Source organism: Phaenicophaeus curvirostris, chromosome 18 (genome assembly GCF_032191515.1).
Source record: "Phaenicophaeus curvirostris isolate KB17595 chromosome 18, BPBGC_Pcur_1.0, whole genome shotgun sequence".
NCBI lineage: Eukaryota > Metazoa > Chordata > Aves > Cuculiformes > Cuculidae > Phaenicophaeus > Phaenicophaeus curvirostris.
Window position 1 is genome coordinate 14,821,557 of NC_091409.1, and position 23,162 is coordinate 14,844,718.

The following is a 23,162-nucleotide window of genomic DNA, read 5'->3' on the forward strand; positions in this document are numbered from 1 at the left end:
GGTGCTCGAGGCACAAATCCCTGCTGGGCTGGACTGGAATCCCAGCAGCATTCAGCACGCAGAGCTGCCCCCGTCTCTTCCCGTGAAACCTGGCTGCTCCACCACACCGTCGGGGACCAACTCCAATGCTGCTGATGGAAACATTGATACGTGGACTTGATGTCCCAGCGGTGAAGAAAGTCTCTTCCCCCGTCCGCGTGGTGGCTGCCCGGCTCTCCCCACGGGTGGCTGCACTTCAGCAGAGCGTAAAAGCATCTCCAGCATCCTCAGCACAACGTATGAGGCTTCCCGTAGGACGCTCTGAGATCCTCGGCTGGCAGGGACGATTGCTCTGATTATCCGCTCCCAAACACTCCGCAAATGGCACCGAGCAAAACAACCTGATGGGCGTGAGGGGGCTACTCAGGGGGAAGGTTGGGGTGACAAGAGGGCTCATTGAATGAAAGACCAGGACAACCATGTGCAGACATAGAAATATAATATGTACAGCGGCTGTAGATGCATTTGCACCATGAGAGAAGATTTTAGACTGTGAAAAATGATCCAATTTGGGGATTTTCTAGTGCCAGGTGTCCCTAACTTGCCAGCAAAAAGAGACAGAGATGCCCACATGTGGGGTGACTGAAGCGGTGCCGCTGCCAGATGTGGTGGTGTTTCTTCTCTCTCCTTCAGACAAAAAATGCAGAAGGAGTCTAAGATTTCATGTGCTGTGGACAGAGAATTCTCTCAGGGTTTGGTTTGTACCTTTTCTCTCACTCTCTTCGGCTTTTCCAGTCGAGCCACCAGTACCAAAATACAGAGCTGAAGCACGGGCAGGAATTCAGCAAGTGGAAAATCCCAAGCCTCTCTGGGGGGATTACAGGACTCAGGTTTTCCAAGCAGCCTGAGAGAAGGGAGTGGGAGGAAAGCCCTGAACGTGTTTGCAGTCCGTGGGCTGTGGATTCTATGAGTCTGTGGGGCACGGCTAAGACAGTTCCAGAGAGCATCCAAGAGAATGAAGACCTCTACCACTGAGCTTAATCTCACCCTGGAGGAGGCTGAACCTCTCTAAGGAAACTGAGGGGTCCACAAGTTGTTAGAAGTGTGGGCCTGGTTACAAAACCAGCGAGTCTGCACAGTGACTTGGTTCAAAGGGTTGATTCCCACAATCAAGGTATGCAGCGACATGAGGAAAGGAACCAACAGAGGAGGCTGCACGCTGGGAAAATGAGCTGGGCATACAGGGTTTAGAGGACACCCCGACAGTCCAGTGCCAGGTACCTACACAGCTCCATCAGGCTGTAGTAATGAGGCTTCACGAGGGCAAAGAAAGAACTTGGGAAAGACAGGGAGACAAAGGTGACAGTAGTGTCATCAGCTGGTTTGTCCTTTGCTAACATTCCTGTTCCCTAGAATGAAGATGCTGGCTAGAGCCAGCACCTCGAGTCCTGGGTTCAGGTTTTGGTCCTTGACTGCAATGACATTGAGGGGCTGGAGAAGGGAATGGAGCTGGGAAGGGTCTGAAAAACAGAGGTTGTGGGAGCGGCTGAGGGCCCTGGGGCTGTTTAGCCTGGAGAAGAGGAGGCTGAGGGGAGACCTCATTGCGCTCTACAGCTCCTGGAAGGAGGTTGTGGGGCGGTGGGTGCTGGACTCTGCTCCCAGGAACAAGGAACTGGATGAGAGGAAATGGCCTCAAATTGTGCCAGGGGAGGTTTAGGTTGGATATTAGGAGGAATTTCTTTACAGAAAGGGTTGTCAAGCATGGGAAGAGGCTGCCCAGGGCAGTGGTTGAGTCCCCATCCCTGGAGCCAGACAAGCAGATGTCGTGCTTGGGGACATGGACTGGGCTTTTGAACAGACCCCAATTACTAGCAAGGCTCTGTCAAAAGAAGAGTGTGCTCCGTGCACTCCTGTGATGGGACTGGGCTGCTTGCAATTCAAATAACTTCAAAAAATAAAAGAAAACCCATCAGAGTGCTGTGTGTTGGTGCTGCTGCCCCCGCTGGTGTCGTCCTGGCTGGGAAGTACAGACACCTACTCGTGTGCTCGCGGGGCACCCGCCCTGGGGATGGAGAAGGGGCCATTTCGGAACATGCACGGCCCTCGGGTGGATTTCTCTACGCCTGGTTCTGCAAAAACGTCACCCGGGAGATGCTACAATATCGTGGCTCCAGCAGCATCCAGGCTCCTGGGATCCTTCAGGCCGAGGATGAAACTGTTGGTTCTTCTGGCCCCGTGAACTAGGGAGACCACTTGGACTTTTTCCACTCGATGGCCCCTGTCTACGAGGAATTCGATCTCTTCTTCAGGAAACTCACCTGTAGGGATTTTAAAAGAGGACTTCGTAACTGAAACTGCTGTTGCCTTCGAGGCAAAGCCCTGTCCTCACCCTGGTGGGGTGAAAGGAGCTGTTCCAGCCCCTTCAGAAGGCGTCCAGCGGCTGAGAAGGAGCAGCGCTCCCCGCTCCGAGGGGCAGAGAGGATCCAGAAGAGCATTTAAAGATGTGGAAGATCCTCCTCTTTGGAAAGAGGCAAAGATATATCACTGGCACCAGGCAGTCCCCACTCTGAAGAGCTTACTTACAGCTAAGGGTATTGACAGTTAGGAGCCAAAATAAGATGCAAGGCAGCTCAAAACTAACAACAGTAAAACAAGTTGCCAGATGATTGATGGGAATGGTTGGACTCGATGGTCCAGTGGGTCTTTTCCAACCTGGTGATTCTATGACAACCTTTGTGACAAACCTCCCCACTTCCCTGTCCCGTACTTTTAGTTTTCCAGCCATCGACCTGAGGCTGCTTGCTCCTCTGCTTTTATTTTGTTTATGGGGTGTTTTGTCATTTCTGTACGAGCAGAAGTGCCTGGGGGTGCGGAGCTGAGGATGCGGCTGCACAGACTGAGCAGGCACACAAACCCCCAGTGGATTAAGCTATAAACATTGGAGATATATTGCATAGATCTCGTCGATGCCAAATGTGCAAACCCCACAAATTAGGACCTTCTGAAGGTATCAGGCTTTGTAGAAAACCCCAACTAGACCTAGACTAGTTGCACTGTCAAGCTACAAGCCTTGTCATGAGCCCCGTCTTCTCCCAGCTGGCGGAGCTGAGGGACGTGGACTGGAAAGTGAAAGAATATCCTTTAGGCCAGAGGTAATAAAGTGTATGAAGAGCTCCTGGCTTTCAGGATGGGACTGGTTGAAGCTGTGGTCGCAATCTTGTTTATTTGGATTCCTCAATGGTGTAACAGCCACACAGTTTTAAGGACAGGACAAGTCCTCTGCCAGGAGGAGGCTGAGGAGAGACCTCATCGCTCTCTACAACTGCCGGAAAGGAGGTTGTGGAGAGGTGGGTGCTGGGCTCTTCTCCCAATTAACCAAGGATAGGAAGAGAGGAAACGGCCTCAAGTTGTGCCAGGGGGGTTTAGATTGGATATTAGAAAAAATGCCTTTGCTGACAGAGTGGTGAAGTGCTGGAACCGGTTGCCCAGGGCAGTGGTGGAGTCCCTGTCCCCAGAGGGGTGACCGTGGCACCTGGGAACAGGGTTTAGCAGGCACGGTGGGGCTGGGCTGAGGGTTGGACAGGGTGAGCTGAGAGGCCTTTTCCAACCTCAATGATTCCGCGATTCTACGAGGTGCTCAGGGAGAGCGGGACGGTTCGGGAGAAGCATCTGGAAGAGTTTGGAGAGGTGGTATTGGAGGGACCAGAGACCATTCCCAAGACAAGAGGGAGAAGGCAGAGCTCAGCAAGGGCTCCAAGCTTTGAAGGAGCTTAGATTGCTGGGTTTTGTCTTTCCACAAACCCTCTGCACCCACTGAGGACCCTTGACCACAGTGAGCTGTGAGCTCCTGTTCTAAACCTGCTGGATCAGGGACTGCCCCACAGCAGGGCCCATACTCACTGTCAACCTGCACGGTGTTGGACTGAAGCTGTGGGTGAAGGCGACCAAGTGCCAGACTTTCACTCAGGTTCTTGTTGAATGTCAAAACGTTCATCAAAACCTGCAAGAGAATAAAGATCCTTGATAATAAAGACATGAGAATGGGAGAAGCCAGCTTCCCGAGCTTCCCTGTAGTCGGAGGCTCCAATATCTGCGGATGCAACGGGCAAAGATTTTGAACCGTTTACCAAACTGCATGAACTGATGTGGGTTTTCGCACGTATGAAGAGGCCCTTGGTATACGGCCTGTGTGTGGTTGGTGGGAAAGCCGTGTCTTTTCAGCACTGCACGGGCTTTCTGTCACATGGTTCCTGCTCCATTAGGAGAGCGGCGAGTTCAGAATGCGATGTCATCTCTAAATACGTGTTCATTCCAGCCAAAAGCTCAGCAAGTTACTTCTCCAAACAAAGCACTGGGAAGCAGTGGTTGCCTTTAGTTTTGCTCTGAATAGCGGCCTCCAAAAGGTAAGGAAAATGGGAGGCAACCTCAACTGAGCCTTTCTTTTTAGCAATCCGTTGCTGTTGTGCACGCGATCGAGCTGTACACAGGTACTTCACCTCACTGCAAATCATAAATTAAGAGGAGCTGCCCAAGTTACAGCAAGCGCTGAGCAGGAAATCAGTCACGAAAAATTCGTAGGGAAAAAGGCTAAAGGGCTGCCAGGCTCCCACAATTCTCTGAATACAAAATGCTCCTTTTTGTTCCTTATGATCCTTAAGACGAGCCTTGAACAGGTCTGAGAGTGACACAAAACACGTAGAGATTTTGCCAAGATGCTTTTCCTTTACAGTTTCGAGCGGTGCCACCAGGAAAGGGGCAAGCGAAGTAAATCGGTCGCTCTTAGAGATCCAACAACCCCAGTGTGTGGAAAGACTGAACTGGTAATCCTAGAACCACCAGTTCCCACACCACCCAGGAGATGGGGAAGGGAACGCCTGTCCTGCAGGATGGAACCTGCGCAGTGCCGAGCCCAAACCCTGCTCCGAGAGCGCCCGCACACCGCACCCACCTGCACGATGCTGCTCAAGGCTCTGTCCCCGTTGTTGGCTCCCAGACACAGGTACGTCCCGCACATCCCCTCAGACGGCCTCACGATGGTGGGCAGCAGGAAAGACAGTGGCCGTTTCCGGGGCTGGATGAGATTTTGCTGCAGTGGAAGAAAAGACGCGCTGAAAAAGTTCAACAGGGCAGCTCAAGCTTTGCTGGTGCTCGGGTTGCACAGGTTAACTTCTCACTTATGCTCTGTGATTGTTTCTTTACAAGGCCTGAAGGGCTTTTTTTTTTTTTCTTACTTTTAAACCTGCAGAGCAGCAACTCATCAACAGTCAGTAACTGAAGTGAAAATTGCTTTAAAGCGCATCTGGAATGCGGGGAAAATAGGCAGCTGAGATATGCAGTGTTGTTCGATAAAACTGCATTATAATGATAACTGATAGACACAAAGCCTCTCTTTACTCTGTTTCAGTGGCTCATATAATGAAAAAATAGGAACTCTCTACAGACTGTGCTGTGTCAGTTATTAATAAGGAATTAAATAGCCCCCCTGTTGTGGAGATGGGAATAAAACTGAAAAAAACCTATATAGAGAGCTCAAATAAAGGATTTGTCACGTCCTTCATTACCAGCCTGGGAATGGAGTGGTTCATTGTTTTATTTTGCCAGGAGAAGTCCAACATCTGGCTGTTGAGGAGCACTCCAGAGGGTGTTATTATTCCACTGCCAAAGGGACGATTCAAAGAGCTGAAAAGAAACACGAAGATATCTCATAATAATCCTCCCAGAGATTTTTGGTCACCTCAAGGCTTCATGGCTCCAATTCCTCCATCCCACTTCGGTTTGATAGAGACTCAGTTCTTTAGGGCAGGTTAGATGTGAGGAGTGAAAGTCTCCACGTACGGAGGAGCAGGAGCCACGTTGGCCATAGCAGCTCTGCCCCTCCCTGTATTTTAAGGATTCCCCTCTCCGATCTGCACAGGCTGAGGCCACCGGGTGGGTTCCACCAGCCTCCTGGCTTGGATCAGCCATGGGGTGGCCAGCAGGAGCAGGGAAGGGATCGTCCCCCTGGGCCGAATCCTGGGTTCAGTTTTGGGCCCCTCACTCCAGGAAAGACCTTGAGGGGCTGGAGCGCATCTGGAGAAGGGAACAGGGCTGGGGAAGGGTCTGGAGAACAGGGGTTGTGGGAGCAGCTAAGGGCCCTGGGGCTGTTTAGCCTGGAGAAGAGGAGGCTGAGGGGAGACCTCATCGCTCTCTGCAGCTCCTGGAAGGAGGTTGTGGGGAGGTGGGTGCTGGGCTCTGCTCCCAGGAACAAGGAACTGGATGAGAGGAAATGGCCTCAAATTGTGCCAGGGGAGGTTTAGGTTGGATATTAGGAGGAATTTCTTTACAGAAAGGGTTGTCAGCATAGGAAGAGGCTGCCCAGGGCAGTGGTGGAGTCCCCGTCCCTGGAGGGATTTAAAAGCCACCTGGATGTGGTGCTTAGGGGCAGGGTTTACAGGCGGTGTCAGCAATGTGAGCTTTACAGTTGGACTCTGTGATCTTAAAAGTCATTTCCAGCTAAACTGATTCTGTGGTGGATCTGTCTCCACACCTCCATCAGTCCTCAAATCTGGCCAGCTTCTTTTCTCCAGGGAGCAGGTTCAGGCCAGCACAGCCGCATTTCACTGCGAGGGCTGTAGGACTCTGCAGCGGGTAGAGCAGCACCAGCTCACACACCTCTGCCTCATCCTCCCCTTTTCTCCTGTTCCAGGACTAACAGAGCGAGCGGCCCAGCTGCTCCAGGTCTGATCCCCTCCTGTCCTGATGAACCTGCTTTCTCCGCCCTCCTCCCACCCTCAGTCCATGATGGAAAGCAGTAAATGCTTTACCTCACAACAGCAACAATGAAGTCGTCGGGTCCCATGACCAGGACCTGGCTAGCAGCAGGTCCGCTCTCCACGGAGAAGTGAGGCATGTGGAGATCAGATGAGAAGGCCTGGGAATCATTAATCAGCTGGCGCAAGGAATTCGCTTCGGATTTACTTCAGCAATAGGGGAGGCAAAGAGGAAAGCGACCCATGAGCCTAGGAAGCTGCACATCTCTTGGTCTCTGTGAGGGAACATCTCCACAGCTGCTGGTGGTGTGTCCCCGAGGGGCCGGCCCCGAGGACAGGGACCAACCTCGCTTCACCCGATGGCCGGACACAAGATTGCCCAGTCGGCACAGAGAGGCAACGCCAAGGACCTCCCCGGCTCTGCCTCCGGTGGAAAACTCACTCCTGATGGACAAGGGCTGAAGGCCAGGCCTCCAGGGGGAGAGCAAGTCAGGTCCAGCTCTGGCCACAAGCTCTGGCCAAGCCCGGCTCTGAGGTGGGAGGCTGGGCTGACACCCCAGGCCTGGCCTCTGCTGCACATCTGAGTTTACTGGAAAGGTACCGAGGCCCGTGGTGGAGAACAGACACACAGAAACCATGTGTGGTCATCACCATGTGGATAGCTGTGTGTCCACCCTGCTGAGAAGGAGTATTTAGAAGGGTGAGAAAGAGGGAGGAACCCTCAAGATCAAGCTGGCTCCAGGAAACCTCTGTGTGAGGGCATCCCACCACCCATCGCCAGGGCCTTGTGGCACCAGCTGTGATCTTTGTGGAAGAGGGAGCCCTAGGACACTCAGGGACTGAACTTCACTAAAACAGAAGTAGAAAAACCTCAGCAAGCTAGAAAGAGCAAATCCAGGATTGGTATTCAAACCAGACATCTCGCAACTGTCACCGTGCCTGTCAGGCTCACACCTACCTCAGCATGTCTTCTGCAGCGTGAGTGACAGACACATCATCAGTTGGGTCTCCCAGGTTGCTAGCGAGGCTCAGGGCTATTCTTAATGTCTACGTTGAACACACAAAGAGAGAAAGAGAGAAAAACATTTAGGTGGCCCTGAAAATCACGGAATCATAGAACCGTTTGGGTCAGAAGGCACCTTAAAGCCCATCCAGTTCCACCTCCCTTCCTTGGGCAGGGACACCTCCCACTGGATCCAGTTGCTCCGAGCAACATCCAGCCTGGCCTGGAACACCTCCAGGTGTCTTTTCTAACCGAGTGATTTTATGATTTGCTCCCTCTACTTGCGGAACTACCTACAGACACATCTGTACAACCAACGAATAGATTGTTCTCTAGCAGCACACAAAATCCAGCCTAATGTTGAATCTCCTCTTACCTCTGCCATCCAGTGCAAGACGTTCCCTCTGGATGTTTGACTTGTGATGTTAAAGCCCTCAAGAATGTTCAGTGCTGTGATCAGTGCAGGACCCGCATGAGGAGGCGGGGGGCTGAAAACAAGATGCCCTGTGAAGAAAAGGAGAGAGGAATGAAGCAGCTTTTCTCCAATACTGTCCAGCTGTTATACTTTCCCATAAGCTACTGTCCTTGAGCCCAGGGAAACCATTCCGGGTTCAAGGGGAAATAATCAAAGCAACATGAGCAACCGGATCCAGTGGGAGGTGTCCCTGCCCATGGCAGGGGTGGATCTGGATGGGCTTTGAGGTCCCTTCCAACCCAAACCATTCTGTTTGAATCTATGATCTGAAAAGCAGTTCCCAAAAAATTCCTGTTGTATCTTTCTGTTTCTTTATGATGGAGGAAGGAAGCCCAAATGCTTTTTTACATCTGAAATTCACTTCTTGCTGGGTGGTTTCTGAACTGCGGTATGGAAGAATGGAGATAAAATGGGTTTCCAACTTTACAGCTCTAAGGAAATTAAATACAGGGATTTCTAGAAAAAAATAACATTTCAGAAAGTTTTTGCATAAACAAAGATTTTCTCCCTCGTAGATCAACTTTGAGAACTGTCTTCAGATGTAGATGCTAACCTATGTGCCAGCTTCTACCTGGACACTGCATCAATCATAGAATCACGGAATGGTTTGGGCTGGAAGGGGCCTCAAAGCCTATTCAGTTCCCCTGCCATGGGCAGGGACACCTCCCACTGGATCCAGTTGCTCCAAGCCCCATCCAGCCTGGCCTGGAACACCTCCAGGGATGGGGCAGCCACCACTGCTCTGGGCAACCTGGGCCAGGGCCTCCCCACCCTCACAGCAAAACATTTCTCCCCGAGATCTCATCTCAATCTCCCCTCTTTCAGCTGAAAACTATTCCCCTTGTCCTATCTCTGCACTCCCTGATCCAGAGCCCCTCCCCAGCTTTCCTGGAGCCCCTTTCAGCACTGGAAGATGCTCTAAGGTCTCTCCTCAGCCTTCTCTTCTCCAGGGTGGACAACCCCAACTCTCTCAGCCTGTTCTCGTACAGGAGGCTCTCCAGCCCTGAGATCATCTCTGTGGCCTCCTCTGGACTTTCTCCAACAGCTCCATGTCCTTTCTGTGCTGAGGACTCCAGAACTGGACACAGAGCTCCAGGTGGGGTCTCACCAGAGGGGCAGAATCCCCTCCCTCACTCTGCTGCTCACACTGCTTTGGATGCAGCCCAGGACACGGTTGGATCCAAGTGTGATCATGCTGCATCTTTACTCTCTGACACTACAGAAATGCCATCAGTCAGCCGGAAGGAACAAACAGGCCCAATTCAAAGTGCTGAAAACCTCCTGAGCTGCCTGTGAAGCATCAGGGTCTGGAGGCAATAACAAGAAACTCAGTGGAGAGCTTTTCCGCTTTGACTTCAACTCTTGTTAAATGCTGTCACTCCCTCTTGCCCAGTGAAGCAAATCGTTAACTGGCACTGAAAGGTAAAGTGACTGGCATTTACCTCGATAGACTGTGTGGACGGGATTCTGCACTGTGGCACTGTAATTGCTGAAGTCCTCCTCCACCAAGACTCCTCCGTAGCTGTGGACCTGGGAGCACGGGAGAGCGAAGCAGCACACACTGAGAGAGCTGGGTCAAGGCTGTCTGTACGCCCTGGGACACACACTCCACAGGCAAACAGCTGCTATTGAGACAGGTGAGCAAAGTGCCAGGTTCCTCAGGATAACCTGAAGATCTGTGCTTTCATGGCCTGGTGGGACTGCCAGCATTCATCACGGCTGGGAGGCTCTGCAGGTCACCTCCAAAAGCTCCCAGCCCCCTGGGTGTGCTGAGGATTCCGCCTGCCCGAGAGGATGGGACTGGCAAGCAGGGTATCTTAAAGGGTAGGAAGCATTCAAATGGAATCACAGAATCACACAATCATTCTGATTGGAAAAGACCTTTAAGATCACTGAGTCCAACCCTTAAGGCAGCACTGCCAACTCCACCACTCAACCACGGCCCTAAGCACCACATCCACACGAGGCCTCCAGGGATGGGGACTCCACCACTGCCCTGGGCAGCCAGTTCCAGGGCCTCACCACTCATTCAAGTAGAGAAATTTTTCCCAATACCCAATCTAAATCTCCCGTGGCACAACTTGAGGCCGTTTCCTCTCATCCCATCCCTTGCTCCCTGAGAGCAGAGCCCAGCACCCACCGCCCCACAACCTCCTTCCAGGAGCTGCAGAGAGCGATGAGGTCTCCCCTCAGCCTCCTCTTCTCCAGGCTAAACAGCCCCAGGGCCCTCAGCTGCTCCCACAACCCCTGTTCTCCAGACCCACCCCCAGCTCTGTTCCCTTCTCCGGACGCGTTCCAGCCCCTCAATGCCTGCATCCAACATCCACCCTGTTATAGTTATTCCAGGTGACGGTGGGTCTGCTGTACCCTGGGTCTTTCTGTAAGACTCTCCTAGAGGTACAATTTACTGGGCTTGGTAATGTTCACGGTGGTAACTCCCCCCACTGCAGGTTTGCTGTGGTTGAGTCGTGAAGGAGATGAGGAAGTTCCTTCGTAACTGTGCTCTGCTGATCCTAAAATCCCCTGCAAAAGGTAACAGCTGGAGAACAGCTGCTACTATGCTCATGGCCCAACTCCTTCCTTCCACCCAGGAGAAGCCACACAACCAATTACGAGAGATTCCACAAGGCCAAGTGCCCGGTCCTGCCCTCGGCTCACGACACCCCTGTGCAGAGCTGCAGGCTTGGGAATAGTGTCTGGAAAGCTGTCCGGCTCACCTCGGAGATGATCTCCTGGGTCAAGTTTCCGCTGTAGAAAGCTGACAGCCCTTCAGCCCCCAGCAGCTCCAGCACAGCCGCGAGGTCCAGGCGCCTGACGAACATCCCGGGCAGCAAGGGCTGCCCGTCTGGCAGGAAGATCTCCCGGAATTTGTCAGAGTAGTTCAGGTCCTTCAGTTCGCTTACGGCTGTTGCTGTGGGTGAGAAGGGGGAGGACATGCAGAAAGGCCTGCAGGAACGCACAGGGGACCCCGATGGGGATGTTGGAGACTTGCTGTGGCCTCTTGCCCTGTTTCAAAACAGGCTGGATCGTGCACCCACTGGAGCTGGGAAGGAAACCCAAACCGTCCTGGAGCCCTCCCCTGGCTGGCCCAGCACAGGCTGCTCCAACGTGTCCCTGAGCAGGGCTCCGGTTTTCCTGCCACCACGCTCTCGCCTTGCAGTCTGCAGCTTACACCTTGCTCAGCCCCCTAAACCATCCATCTCCAGGTCCAAAGAGCCTTCATTTCCCAGGAATAACCCTCTACATCCCCTCACACCCGAGTGCAGGGGCCAGTGAGCTCCTCTGTGCTGAGCAGCCACCTGTGGGTCCCCATCAGGTACTCACCCAAATCGTGTGTGACGTTAAACCCATCCCGGGCGACACCTGCCACGAGGCCCAGCAGCTGGGACCACGGGAGTCTGCCAGTGGAGAAAGGACAAGGAAAAACATGACTTTGAGGGGTGAACCAGGGCAGGGCAGTGGGGAGCAAGTGCAGGGCTTGGCTTCATGGTCAGGGGGCTCCTGAAAGACCAGGCTATGGGTGGGGCCAGTGGTGGCCAAATGCAGCACTGAGCTTTCAGTGGGTTGTTTCTTTTCAGCAGGATCTCAGGGCTCCACGAGGTGCAACAGAGAGGAATGTTAGGGCAGGGGACATCTCTAGAGGAAAATCTCAAGCCAGGCCCTGGCCCTGAGCAAGTCACGGAATCATAGAATCATGGAACGGTTTGGGTCGGAAGGGACCGCAAAGCCCATTCAGTTCCAACCCCCCTGCCACAGGCAGGGACACCTCCCACTGGATCCAGTTGCTCCAAGCCCCATCCAACCTGGCCTGGAACACCTCCAGGGATGGGGCAGCCACCACTGCTCTGGGGAACCTGGGCCAGGGCCTCCCCACCCTCACAGGAAAAGGATTCTTCCCCACTCCCTGTCCCACCAGGGCATCAGACAGCTTCACTTCTTAGGGCCCAGCTAAAGAGAGAATGAAAATACAGACATGCAGGTCAACGTTCTGTGCCTGCTTCTTAGAGAACATTCACTGCCTATCCTGTTAGCCAAAATTTTGCTTTGCGGAAAACCTGACCAAGCTGAATTCTTTCTTTTGTTAAATGACGTAGCAAAAAATGAACATATTTTATGACACCCTGGTGGCCGAGGATGTGGTCAGATGGTGAGGGCTGTGCGCTCCCTGCTCCCTCCACAGCAGGAGGAGAGCCCGCCTGGGCCAGCCTCGCGTCTTACCTCCCGTGCAACTGGTGCGCCTGGTGCATTCCTCGTATGGTGCCCGGCACCCCCACGAGCAGCCCCGGCTGTAAAACAGGACAGACAGAAAGGAGGAGTCGTCTCCTTCCCATGAGGACACGGTCCCCAATTGCAAGTCATGTTCACGCAGGAAGCGCCTGCATGGGCTTCAGGAGAGCGGAAGGGGTCTGCAGCAATGGACTACATGAGGGACTAGAAGGTTTTGGAAGGAAAGAGGCAAATTCAATCCTTATTTCAACCCAATCATAGAATCATAGAATCATAGAATAACCAGGTTGGAAGAGACCCACCAGATCATCGAGTCCAACCATTCCTATCGAACACTAAACCATGTCCCTTAGCACCTCGTCCACCCGTGCCTTAAACCCCTCCAGGGAAGGTGAATCAACCCCCTCCCTGGGCAGTCTCTGCCAGTGCCCAATGACCCTTTCTGTGAAGAATTTTTTCCTAATGTCCAGCCTAAACCTCCCCTGGTGGAGCTTGAGGCCATTCCCTCTCATCCTGTCCCCTGTCACTTGGGAGAAGAGCCCAGCTCCCTCCTCTCCACAACCTCCTTTCAGGTAGTTGTAGAGAGCAATGAGGTCTCCCCTCAGCCTCCTCTTCTCCAGGCTAAACACCCCCAGCTCTCTCAGCCGCTCCTCATAAGACTTGTTCTCCAGTCCCCTCACCAGCTTTGTTGCTCTTCTCTGGAGTTGTTGTGCTGTGCCAGCTGCCCTCTGGCACTGCCAGCTGCCCCATGCTCACGGTGTCACTGGTGTCACCAGCATCACTGGACCCTTCAGCCCGCTCCTTCTTTATTGCTCTCTACAACCACCTAAAAGGAGCTTGTGGAATGGTTGAATCATAGAATCGTAGAATAGTTTGGGTTGGAAGGGACCCAGGTGGATCAGGACAAATAATTCAGCAGAGCAACACGGGATTATGCTCTCTCCTGGAACTGTGGTTCTCCCAGCTCCATCCTGCTGGAAGGACAGGCCTCTTTACTCCCCACACCTTGCAGGCTCCAGGTGTTTTGGGGCTGCCAAAAAAGTATTTTCCCTGGAGTCCCCACGTCTGTAGGGCCCAGGTCCTGCCATGGTGGGAGATGCCTCCTGTTGCTCCCCACAGGCATCTCCTCCTCGGCCTGAGAGTTGTGGGGAGAGGAGAGCTGGAGCAAACAGCCAGCTACAGCCCTGCAGGGTCCTCACCTTGGTGTCCTTCTGCAGGTCCCCGTCCAGCGGAATGCCCAGGGGAGCCACCTCGCGGAAGTCAATCACCCAACTCTTGTTCTTCCGGATGTCGTGGACCAGCATCACGCCACCCCTGCGGACAGGCTGGGGTCACAGCACGGCAACGGCTGCCCCTGCAACAGCTGCTGCCGTAGAGCCTGAACGAAGAGCCCTGGGGCCAGGGCCAGCCCTGGTGTGATGGGGCCATCGCAGCAGGTCACCAGGCTCAGCAGTGACCAGGGCTGCCCCTCTCCAGGGAGTGGAGCAGGACAACTCAGCCAGGGGTGGTGTGGGATACAGGCAGCCCCAAGCTAAGCCTGCAGCGAGGCTGGATCAGAGAATCATGGAACGGTTTGGGTTGAAAGAGACCTCAACACCCATCCAGTTCCATCCATCCTGCCAGGTAGAAGGACACCTCCCACTGGATCCGGTTGCTCCAAGCGCCAACCAGCCTGGCCTGGAACCCCTCCAGGGATGGGGCAGCCCCCACTGCTCTGGGCAACCTGGCCCACAGCCTTGCCCACCCTTACAGGAAAACGTTCCTCCCTAAGATCTCACTGAAATTTCCCTGCTTTCAGCTGAAAACCATTCCCCCTCATCCTATCCCTGCACTCCCTGACCAAGAGCCCCTCCCCAGCTTTCCTGGAGCCCCTTTCAGCACTGGAAGCTGCTCTAGGGTCTCTTCTCTAGGCTGAACAACTTCAACTCTCTCAGACTCTCCCAGCCTGGCCACAGGGCCACTGGTTCTGTTCCACTGCCAGGCTAGGACTATGTGGGATTTTCTTTCTAATCTGAGCGGTTTTGCAACAAAGCAGGGTTTTTCCCTACCAGAGCAACCTGTGGCACAGCCTGGAGAAGCTATCAGGTGGCGGTGATTTATGCAACACTCCCAAGCCCTCCTGCAGAGCTGAGCACACGAGGCTCACGTGGATGCTGGCCTGGGGATGACGGCTGGGAGAAGGCCCCTGTGCCCAGAGCCAGGCTCACACCTCAGCCTCCTGTGGCAGCAGGAGCAGAGTTTACGGAGGGAAGCACTCAGTGTCTGACAGCACTGGGACTGAGCCCAGGGTGTTGCAAGCTCCTGGCACGCTCACAGCGGTCACATTTTCATCCCTTTCAAGCCTAAGGCTTAGACATCCCTGGGAGCTGCTATGGAAGAGGCAGCTTTTCCCTTCCTAGGGGTCTCTATCCTGTGCTGCCAACTCAATGCACAGGAAGGGTCCCCATCTCTGTGCAGACATGGACGTGTCCACTGCGTGATGTCAGAGACTGGGAACCACGTGCTGGGGCTGCCACGTCTCAGCCGACAGCACGAGGGCGTGATCCACACTTACCCGCCAAGCCCTGACGTGTGGGGGTTGACGATTCCCGCGCAGAGGGCCGAGGCGATGGCCGCGTCAACCGAGGAGCCCCGTTTGTTGAGCACCTCTATGCCCAGTGCCGTGCAGCGGCCAGAATCTGTGACCACAGCGCCGCGGTGGAAGATCTGCCAGAAGAGGAAAGCGGTTGTGACCAGGACGGGTGCTGGGGTTGCCAAGATTTCCACTCGACTCTGCAGGACCTGAAGCCTGAGGCCAGCGCCAAGGCTGTGGCTGGTCTAGCTTTTCAAGTGCCTCCAAATGCTGGTGAGACTAATATCTGCCTTGCATGTCCTTGCACATCCTGCATGCAGCCACAGCCATTAGCTCAGATGCTTTCAACAGCAAACACGCTAAGCTGTCTCGCCTTGCCCATGTCTCACCTAGTCCTCCAAAACCCTGGAGCAGGGCTGACCACAGAATGGTTCTGACCACAGAATCATAGAATGGTTTGGGTCAGAAGGGACTGCAAAGCCCACCGAGTTCCACCCCCTGCTATGGGCAGGGACACTTCCCACTGAATCCAGTTGCTCCAAGCCCCATCCAACCTGGCCTGGAACACCTCCACGGATGGGGCAGCCACCACTGCGCTGGGAAACCTGTGACAGGGCCTCCCCACCCTCATGGTGAAGAATTTCTTCCTTACGTCTAATCTGAATCTTCCCACTTCCAATTTAAAGCTCTATCCCCATATGATCTTGTAAAATGTCCCCCTCCACCCTCACAAGAAAACATTTCTTCCTAAGATCTCTTTCAGCTTCGAACTGTCCCCCCTCATCTTATCCCTGCACTCCCTGAGCAAAGAGGTCACTGCAAATGGGAACAAATCCCTGCAGCACCACGGCATTTTCTTATCTTTTCCTGGTGCCAGCGCCACTGCCAATACAGTCACAGGAAGGTCTATTTTAACTCTACAAACTGCAGCAGCTCAGCATGAGACAGTGGTCTTGGGAAGTGCAAAGATGGAAGGGCCCCGGCAGCACCTCAGATCCAGGATTCAGTTTTAGGGGGCTGGAGCCCCGCCAAGACCTTTTAGGTACAACCTATTTCTAGCCTGTCGCTATGGCCAGAGCTTTAGGGCATTGTAACGACAACTGCTCCGCCGTAACCCCGGGGAAAAGTAGAACAAGTAGAATGCCATGAAAACCACATTGAAAGCAGTGGTCAACGTCGGCGGATGGCACAGCACAACGGGATTTGCTGTGCTGTGAGGGGAAAGTCCTGCTCGGCTGCACTGACAACACATGAACACCACAGTGGTGGTGGGAGACAGGAAAGGGAAAGAATTCTTTCTGCTAGAAGATGCTGGGTTCAGTTTTGGGCCCCTTACTCCAGGAAAGACACTGAGGGGCTGAAGAGCATCCGGAGAAGGGAATGGAGCTGGGAAGGGACTGGAGAACAGGGGTTGTGGGAGCAGCTGAGGGCCCTGAAGCTGTTTAGCCAGGAGGAGACTGAGGGGAGACCTCATCGCTCTCTGCAGCTCCTGGAAAGGAGGTTGTGGGGAGGTGGGTGCTGGACTCTGCTCCAAAGGAACAAGGGACAGGATGAAAGGAAACAGATTCAGGTTGTGCCAGGGAAGGTTTAGATTGGATATTGGGAAAAACTTCTTCACTGACAGAGCGGTAAAGCACTGGAATCAGCTGCCCAGGGCAGTGGTGGAATCTTGCGTTAAAGACAGAGGGGTTGGGCTGACGGCTGGACTGGATGAGCTCAGAGGTCTTCTCTAACCTTAATGATTCTGTGATTCCATGATTCTATGTTCTGCAGAGAAGAATGACCCCACGGTCACGCTGCCTTTGCTCTGCATTTTACCACTGCTCTGTAGGACAGAGCAGCGGGAGGCTCAGCTCTGTTTTCAGCTATTGCCCTGCTTGGTCCTGGTCGGATCCTTCCCGGGGTGAGCCTGGACATACAGACCCACAAAAGTCTCTCCAAGGGGAAAAGTACGAAAGATGCCTATGGCTTAGCTAAGGATTGCTTCTAAAAGCATTCGCATCTGGCTCCAACCACAGCTGGAGAAACACAGGGCTGCCCATCTCCCCCCTGGCAGCACCCCGAAACCTGCCCAAATCCACACCCTAGACATGGGGCAGGTGCCCAGAGCCCAGCTTGCAAAGCTTTTGAGACAATTTGGGGTGGAACCACAGAGAAAGACTCAGCAGCCAGGGTCTCACTGACACTGGCCAGGGCTCACCAGCACCTGCCGTGCTAATCTGCTGCCAAGGAGGAAAATTGGGGAGCTTCTCCTGTTTTCAGAGAATGCTCGACTGCAAAGCCACTGTTCCATCTTACCTGAGGGTCCCCAAAGTAGATCTGCATGATCAGGGCCACCGTGACGCCCGTGGCGAAGGTCAGGCAGGCAGTGATGATGACGGTCAGCCCGTCCTGCCGGCAGCTGCAGTCTCCAGAAAAGGGGTCCTTGCTGGTCTCCCGGAGAGGGGACACATCCTGGCTTCCCATCTCCGACGAGGAGGAGGGCAGGCGCTGGAGACGCGCAGACTTCAGGAAGGAGTCTGGATCTTTGTGGGCAGCAGGGAGAAAATAAGTGTTAGTTGTTGAGCAACACGGGGCTCTTGTTGCTGTGTTTACCCAGCACTAATGTTACACCGTGCCCCTTCCAGCAAGGCTATTACCTTCCCTATTGATCCCAGCTCTCAAGAGACTTCCTGGCTCAGATGCTGCTTTAGGTCAGTTTACTGATCCCTTCCTCCAGCTCTAGCTATTCCAAAATTACTTCCCTGGTGATTAAGAGGGGTAAAACCCCGGACTGTTGCTCCATTTCAGTCCTTTCATTGGTCTTCAGGGCTGGGCCCGCAATTCCTGCTGCATTTGGAAGGGTTCTGAACACAGCACTGACTTGCAAACAGGTCTGAAATGTGGCAGGACTGAAGGAAAGAAAGATATAAAAAAAAACCCAGCAGCTTTATTTGGAGCTATGCTTGAGCTAAAGCACCTGAGAAAGACAGAGGCGAAGCGAAGCGTGTGGCCTGAGCACTGGAAAACCCTCTGCAGGAGCAGGGCAAAGTGAGGGCAGGGAGCGGCAAACCTACAAACCTCGGGGCGTCCGCCCGCTCCGACGGCAGGAAAGGCTCCGCTTTCATTTCTTGCTTCCTCTGGCTGACGAGGCTCACTGCGAAATCGAACCGCTCGCCAAACACCCAGCTCTCAGCTGGCAAACGCAATGGGTTAGGGGTTTGCTGGGCATCCACCAGCCAGCAAATGGTGCTCAGCAGGATGAAAAAGTCTCCCTTTTGCTTGAAAAGATCCCTGGAAGCTCTGCTCATTCCAGCTGCTGCCTTTGCTGCGAGGAGGGACGCCGGCTGAGCGGCGCTGCTGGTCACACAGAGCTGCTGGCACAGCCATGGGGACATGCTAGTCTCAGCTGGTCATCAAGTGGGACCAAGCGGCTCAGGGCATCATCCAAGGCTCCTGGATGAAATTTCTGGGGGTTGCAGTGCCCCACAAATCCATGGTGGGAAGAAGTGGAGCATCAAATGGAAAAGACAAGATCACAGAATCATGGAATGGCTTGGGTTGGAAGGCATCTTAAAGCCCATCCATGGGCAGGGACACCTCCCACTGGATCCGGTTGCTCCAAGCCCCATCCAGCTGGGCTTGGAACACCTCCAGGGATGGGGCAGCCATGACTCCCCTGGGCAACTTGGGCCAGGGCCTCCCCACCCTCAGCGTGAAGAATTTCTTCCTAAGGTCTAACCCAAATCTTCCCCCTTCCAATATAAAGCCATTCCCCCTCATCCTATCACTCCAGGCCCTTGGTTTTCCAAGGCCTTCCCCACCTTCCCTGGAGACCCTTTCCACACTGGAAGCTGCTCCAAGGTCTCTCTGCAGCCTTCTCTTCTCCAGGCTGAACAACCCCAACTCTCCCAGCCTGTCCTCATAGCAGAGGTGCTACAACCCTCGGATCATCCCCATGGCCTCCTCTGGACCCTTCCAACAGATGCATGTTCTTATTTTGGCAATTCCAGAACTGGACACAGAACTCCAGGTGGGGTCTCATGAGAGTGGAGTAGAGGGGCAGAATCCCTTCCCTCACCCTGCTGCCCACGCTGCTTTTGATGCAGCCCAGGACACGGTTTGGCTTTTACGGCTGTGAGCGCATGTCAAGCTCCCTCCACAGAGGGGACCTTTCCTGGATCTGGGGGAAGGGGGAAGGGAGTGAGCAGGAAACTCTGTGCCGCTCTGTCTGATCTGGGGACGGCCAGCCCTGTCCTTGCCATGACATTACAACCTGCCGGGCGCAGCTCTCCTGGGGCCAGGCAAGGAGTGAGTTTTCATTTCAGTGATGCTGCAGCTGAGGGATCCCCTCAGGGTGACGTTAATCTCATTCCTGCTGTGTCTTGACTGTGTCCCTGCCCATGGTAAGGGGCTTGGAACGGGATGAGCTTTAAGGTCCCTTCCAGCTCAAACCATTCTAGGATTTAGGAGTGTGACTGGGAAGGGCTGAGCTTTCCCAGCCCATGCCTCTGAGCACACACAGAGCCTCTCACCGGCCCGTCTGGTCTGCAAAGGGGCAGAGTGGGAGCAAAGGGCTCCGGTGGGCGCCACAGCTTGCCTGGAGGCAGATGCCAGCACAGAGGGATGTCAGGAACAGCCCCGGCACCCTGCCATGGGGCATCTCCATCCCTCTGCTCCATCTGGTGACAGGCCCAGCATGAGGGGACACGAATATCTGCAGGAGGGGGCAGGTCCCGGTCTCTCCACCCACGCAGGAGCCCCTTCCTTCTCCACCACAGCCACCCCGCACAGCTCTGGGCAAGTCACTGAGTCTCTGTGACCACTGGAGTCAGCAGGGCCGCTGGAAGGGGTCAGCTGGGAGCACAGAGGGCAAGGAGCAGTCAATGCCCACACCTGGAAGAGGAGTCACCAAACTCTACCTGACCTCTGTGGGGGCCGTGAAGGAGATGCAGCTTTTGAGGGGAACCAGAGCCTCAGGGAACCTCAGCTCTGGAGCTGCTGCAGGGAGGACAGTGGAGATCAGAGCAGGGGCTGCAATGCAGCACCTTGAGGGGTCCCCAGCACCGAGAGCACAACAGGGACTTCCTCGTCTTAATGAGACCTTCTGAGTGGTAGAAAACCAAAGGCTTGTGTTCCCTCCCTGTGGTCTGGCAGATAACGTGGCATGGGTGGCTTTTGCGACACACACGCGGGAGTTTCCATGGGTAGGAGAGCAGTGGCTCCTCCAGACACCCCAGCGCAGGCACCCAGCGAGACCAAGACCCCATGCTCAGGAGGGCACCGGCACAGCCAAAACTGCTCCAAGCTCTGCTTGTGCTCCACGTGCCTTAAGAGAGCTCTCACACTTTCCAAAGAGCTGTTCCCACAAACCTGCACGTGGCAGCTTTGCCCTGACAGCAGAGGATGGCACAGGATGAGAGACTTTGAGCTCCCTGATCCAGCAGGAGGTGTCCTGGCCCGTGGCAGGGGCACAGAACTGGATGGGCTTTGAGGTCCCTTCCAACACAAACCGTTATATGAGAATGGGCAATGGGAACGTCATCTGGCGGTCAGCGTGGAACGGGGCCAAACCAAGGGGCATGCAGGACCAGTTCAACCATGGGCCTCTGGGTTCCGAGGTCCACGGGCAGAGACAGGCCTGCAGGCGATGGAGCGGCCCTGGGGGTGATTCTCCAAGGAGAACCGTGTCCTGGGGGGAGAACACATGGGTGTCCGAGCTGCTGAGCAGGATGTGATCCATCAAAAACAGGCAAAGGGATTTCTCCCGGACCAAAGAAGCACCTGCCTTTATTACAGCCATGCACTGGGGACGCCACAGGGTCGATGGGGCTGGGGAACGTGGGAGGCCCATGCAGTGGCTGGAGGAGGGAGAGGGAACCCTGCAGGGTGGCGGTGTGGGGGGAGCGCCAGGGGGAAAGGGGGATGGTGTAGGGGGTGCCCTGGGGGGGAAGTGCAGCATGGGGAGCCTGGGGGCGGTGGTGTTGGGAGCCCTGGAGGGAGGCGTGTGCAGTGGGGGGAGGCGTGTGAGGTGTGCGGAGCCTGGGGAGTGGCGAGAGCAATGTTTGGGGAGCCCTGGAGGGCTGGGGAGGGACTGTTCACAAAGGCTTGTAGTGACAGGATGAAGGGCAATGGGTATAAACTGGAAAGGGGCAGATTTAATCATAGAATCAACAGGTTGGAAAATACCCACTGGATCATCAAGTCCAACCATTCCCATCAGTCACTAAACCATGTCCCTCAGCACCTCGTCCACCCGTCCCTTAAACACCTCCAGGGAAGGTGACTCAACCCCCTCCCTGGGCAGCCTCTGCCAGTGCCCAATGACCCTTTCCAGGAAAATTTTTTTCCGAATGTCCAGCCTGAACCTCCCCTGCTGCAGCTTGAGGCCGCTGCCTCTTGGCCCCTACCACTGCCAGCACCCTCTTCTCTATGACTTCCTTTCAGGGAGTTGTAGAGAGCAATGAGGTCTCCCCTCAGCCTCCTCTTCTCCAGGCTAAACACCCCCAGCGCTCTCAGCCGCTCCTTGTAAGACTCGTTCTCCAGCCCCTTCACCAGCTTCGTTGCTCTTCTCTGGACTCGCTCCAGAGCCTCAACATCCTTCTTGTGGTGAGGGGCCCAGACACAGGATTCGAGGAGCGGTCTCACCAGTGGCAAGTACAGAGGGAGAAGAACCTCCCTGGACTTGCTGGTTGTGCAGTTTCTGATTTAGGCTGGGCATAAGGAAGAAATTCTTCACCATGAGAGCGGGGAGGCACCAGAACAGGTGGCCCCAAGAAGTGGTGGCTGCCCCATCCCTGGAGCTGTTCCAGGCCAGGCTGGATGGAGCCTCGAGCAATCTGATTTAGAGGCAGGTGTCCCTGCCCATAGGGTTGGAACTGGATGGTCTTTAAGGTCCCTCCCGCCCCAAACTATTCTACAATTCTATGATTCTACGAGACGAGTGTGGTCTGGGGAGTCCCAGGAGGGATGGGGGGAGCCCCAAGGCTGGGTGTAAAGTGGGGGAGCCCGGGGTGGGGGTGGGGTTATGTGTGCAGTGGGGGGAGCCCGGGGGCCTGGGGTGGGGAGAGACCGGGAGGAGCCCCGAGGGAGGCGGGGAGGACGGAGGGAGCCCCGGGTCCGTCCGGGCAGCACCGGGAGGCGATGGAAGGGAGCTGGGGGTGGCGGGGGGAGCCGGGAGGGGGGTGTTGGGGAGGCCCGAGGGGGTGGCGGGGAGGAGCCGGGGGGGGTGGCGGGGGGAGCCCCGGTCGCCGCCGCCCTCACCCGTGTCCTGCTCGCCCAGGAAGGCGTCCTCCTCCTTCCGCGCGCGGAGGCCGCTCTCGGCCGCGCCGGCCGCCGCCGCCGCCGCCGCCTCCTCCTCGGGGAGCCGCGGGAAGCTCGTGATGCTCATGTAATCCACGGGAGAGCCGGCGGCCAGAGACCGCGGCCGCGCCGCCCCCGCCTCCGCCGGCACCGGCACCGCCATCGCCCCGCCGGAAACGGCCGAACCCGGCCGGAAACGGCCGAACCCGGCCGGAAACAGCCGAACCCCGACGGAAACAGTCGAACCCGGACGGAAACAGCCGAGCCCCGACGGAAACAGTCGAACCCGGACGGAAACAGCCGAGCCCCGACGGAAACAGTCGAACCCGGACGGAAACAGCCGAACCCGGACGGAAACAGCCGAGCCCCGACGGAAACAGTCGAACCCGGACGGAAAGGACGGAGCGGGACGGGCAGGGGCAGGCCCAGGTGGCTGCCTCATCCCTGGGAGTGTTCCAGGCCAGGCTGGATGGGGCTTGGAGCCCCTGATCCAGTGGGGGGTGTCCCTGCGTATGGCAGGGGTGGAACTAGATGGGTTTGAGGTCCCTTTGAACCCAACACATTCTAGGGTTCCATGATTTGGATCAGAAGCGGCGTGACCAGCAGGTCCAGGGAGGTTCTTCTCCCTCTGGACTCAGCACTGGTGAGACCGCTCCTCGAATCCTGTGTTCAGTTCTGGGCCCCTCACCACAAGAAGGATGTTGAGGCTCTGGAGCGAGTCCAGAGAAGAGCAACGAAGCTGGTGAAGGGGCTGGAGAACAGGCCTTATGAGGAACGGCTGAGAGAGCTGGGGGTGTTTAGCCTGGAGAAGAGGAGGCTGAGGGGAGACCTCATTGCTCTCTACAACTACCTGAAAGGAAGTCGTAGAGAAGAGGG

General features: G+C 55.3%; 1 protein-coding gene across 3 annotated transcripts; it reads right to left on the minus strand.

The window, feature by feature from the left end:
• Positions 1-461: 461 nt before the first annotated feature.
• On the minus strand, positions 462-22,476 carry GGT7 (gamma-glutamyltransferase 7). Of its 3 annotated transcripts, none has more exons than XM_069871751.1 (15): positions 22,248-22,476; positions 17,304-17,530; positions 14,988-15,139; positions 13,633-13,747; positions 12,425-12,492; positions 11,531-11,604; positions 10,924-11,117; positions 9,649-9,736; positions 8,108-8,235; positions 7,687-7,775; positions 6,783-6,935; positions 5,541-5,658; positions 4,928-5,065; positions 3,880-3,979; positions 462-2,297 (listed from the first exon to the last, which is right to left on the minus strand). In XM_069871751.1, exons 1-15 carry the CDS (start codon positions 22,447-22,449, stop codon positions 2,134-2,136), a joined length of 2,010 nt encoding a protein of 669 aa, XP_069727852.1. In that variant the 5' UTR covers positions 22,450-22,476; the 3' UTR covers positions 462-2,133. The 3 variants fall into 3 exon arrangements, with proteins under 3 accessions (XP_069727852.1, XP_069727853.1, XP_069727854.1); XM_069871752.1 differs by lacking the exon at positions 22,248-22,476 and adding an exon at positions 18,066-18,654 and having other exon boundaries at positions 17,304-17,896; XM_069871753.1 differs by lacking the exon at positions 22,248-22,476 and adding an exon at positions 17,645-18,654.
• Positions 22,477-23,162: the final 686 nt, after the last annotated feature.

Bases quoted from the DNA above. Each gene is read 5' to 3' on its own strand.
- GGT7 (XM_069871751.1), bottom strand. From the start codon at position 22,449: ATGGCGGTGCCGGTGCCGGCGGAGGCGGGGGCGGCGCGGCCGCGGTCT. The intron at 11,118-11,530 runs GTGAGTACCTGA...TCTCACCCACAG, and splicing joins TAACGTCACACACGATTTGG to CAACAGCCGTAAGCGAACTG. The intron at 3,980-4,927 runs GTGGGTGCGGTG...ATTCTCTTGCAG, and splicing joins CCTTGAGCAGCATCGTGCAG to GTTTTGATGAACGTTTTGAC.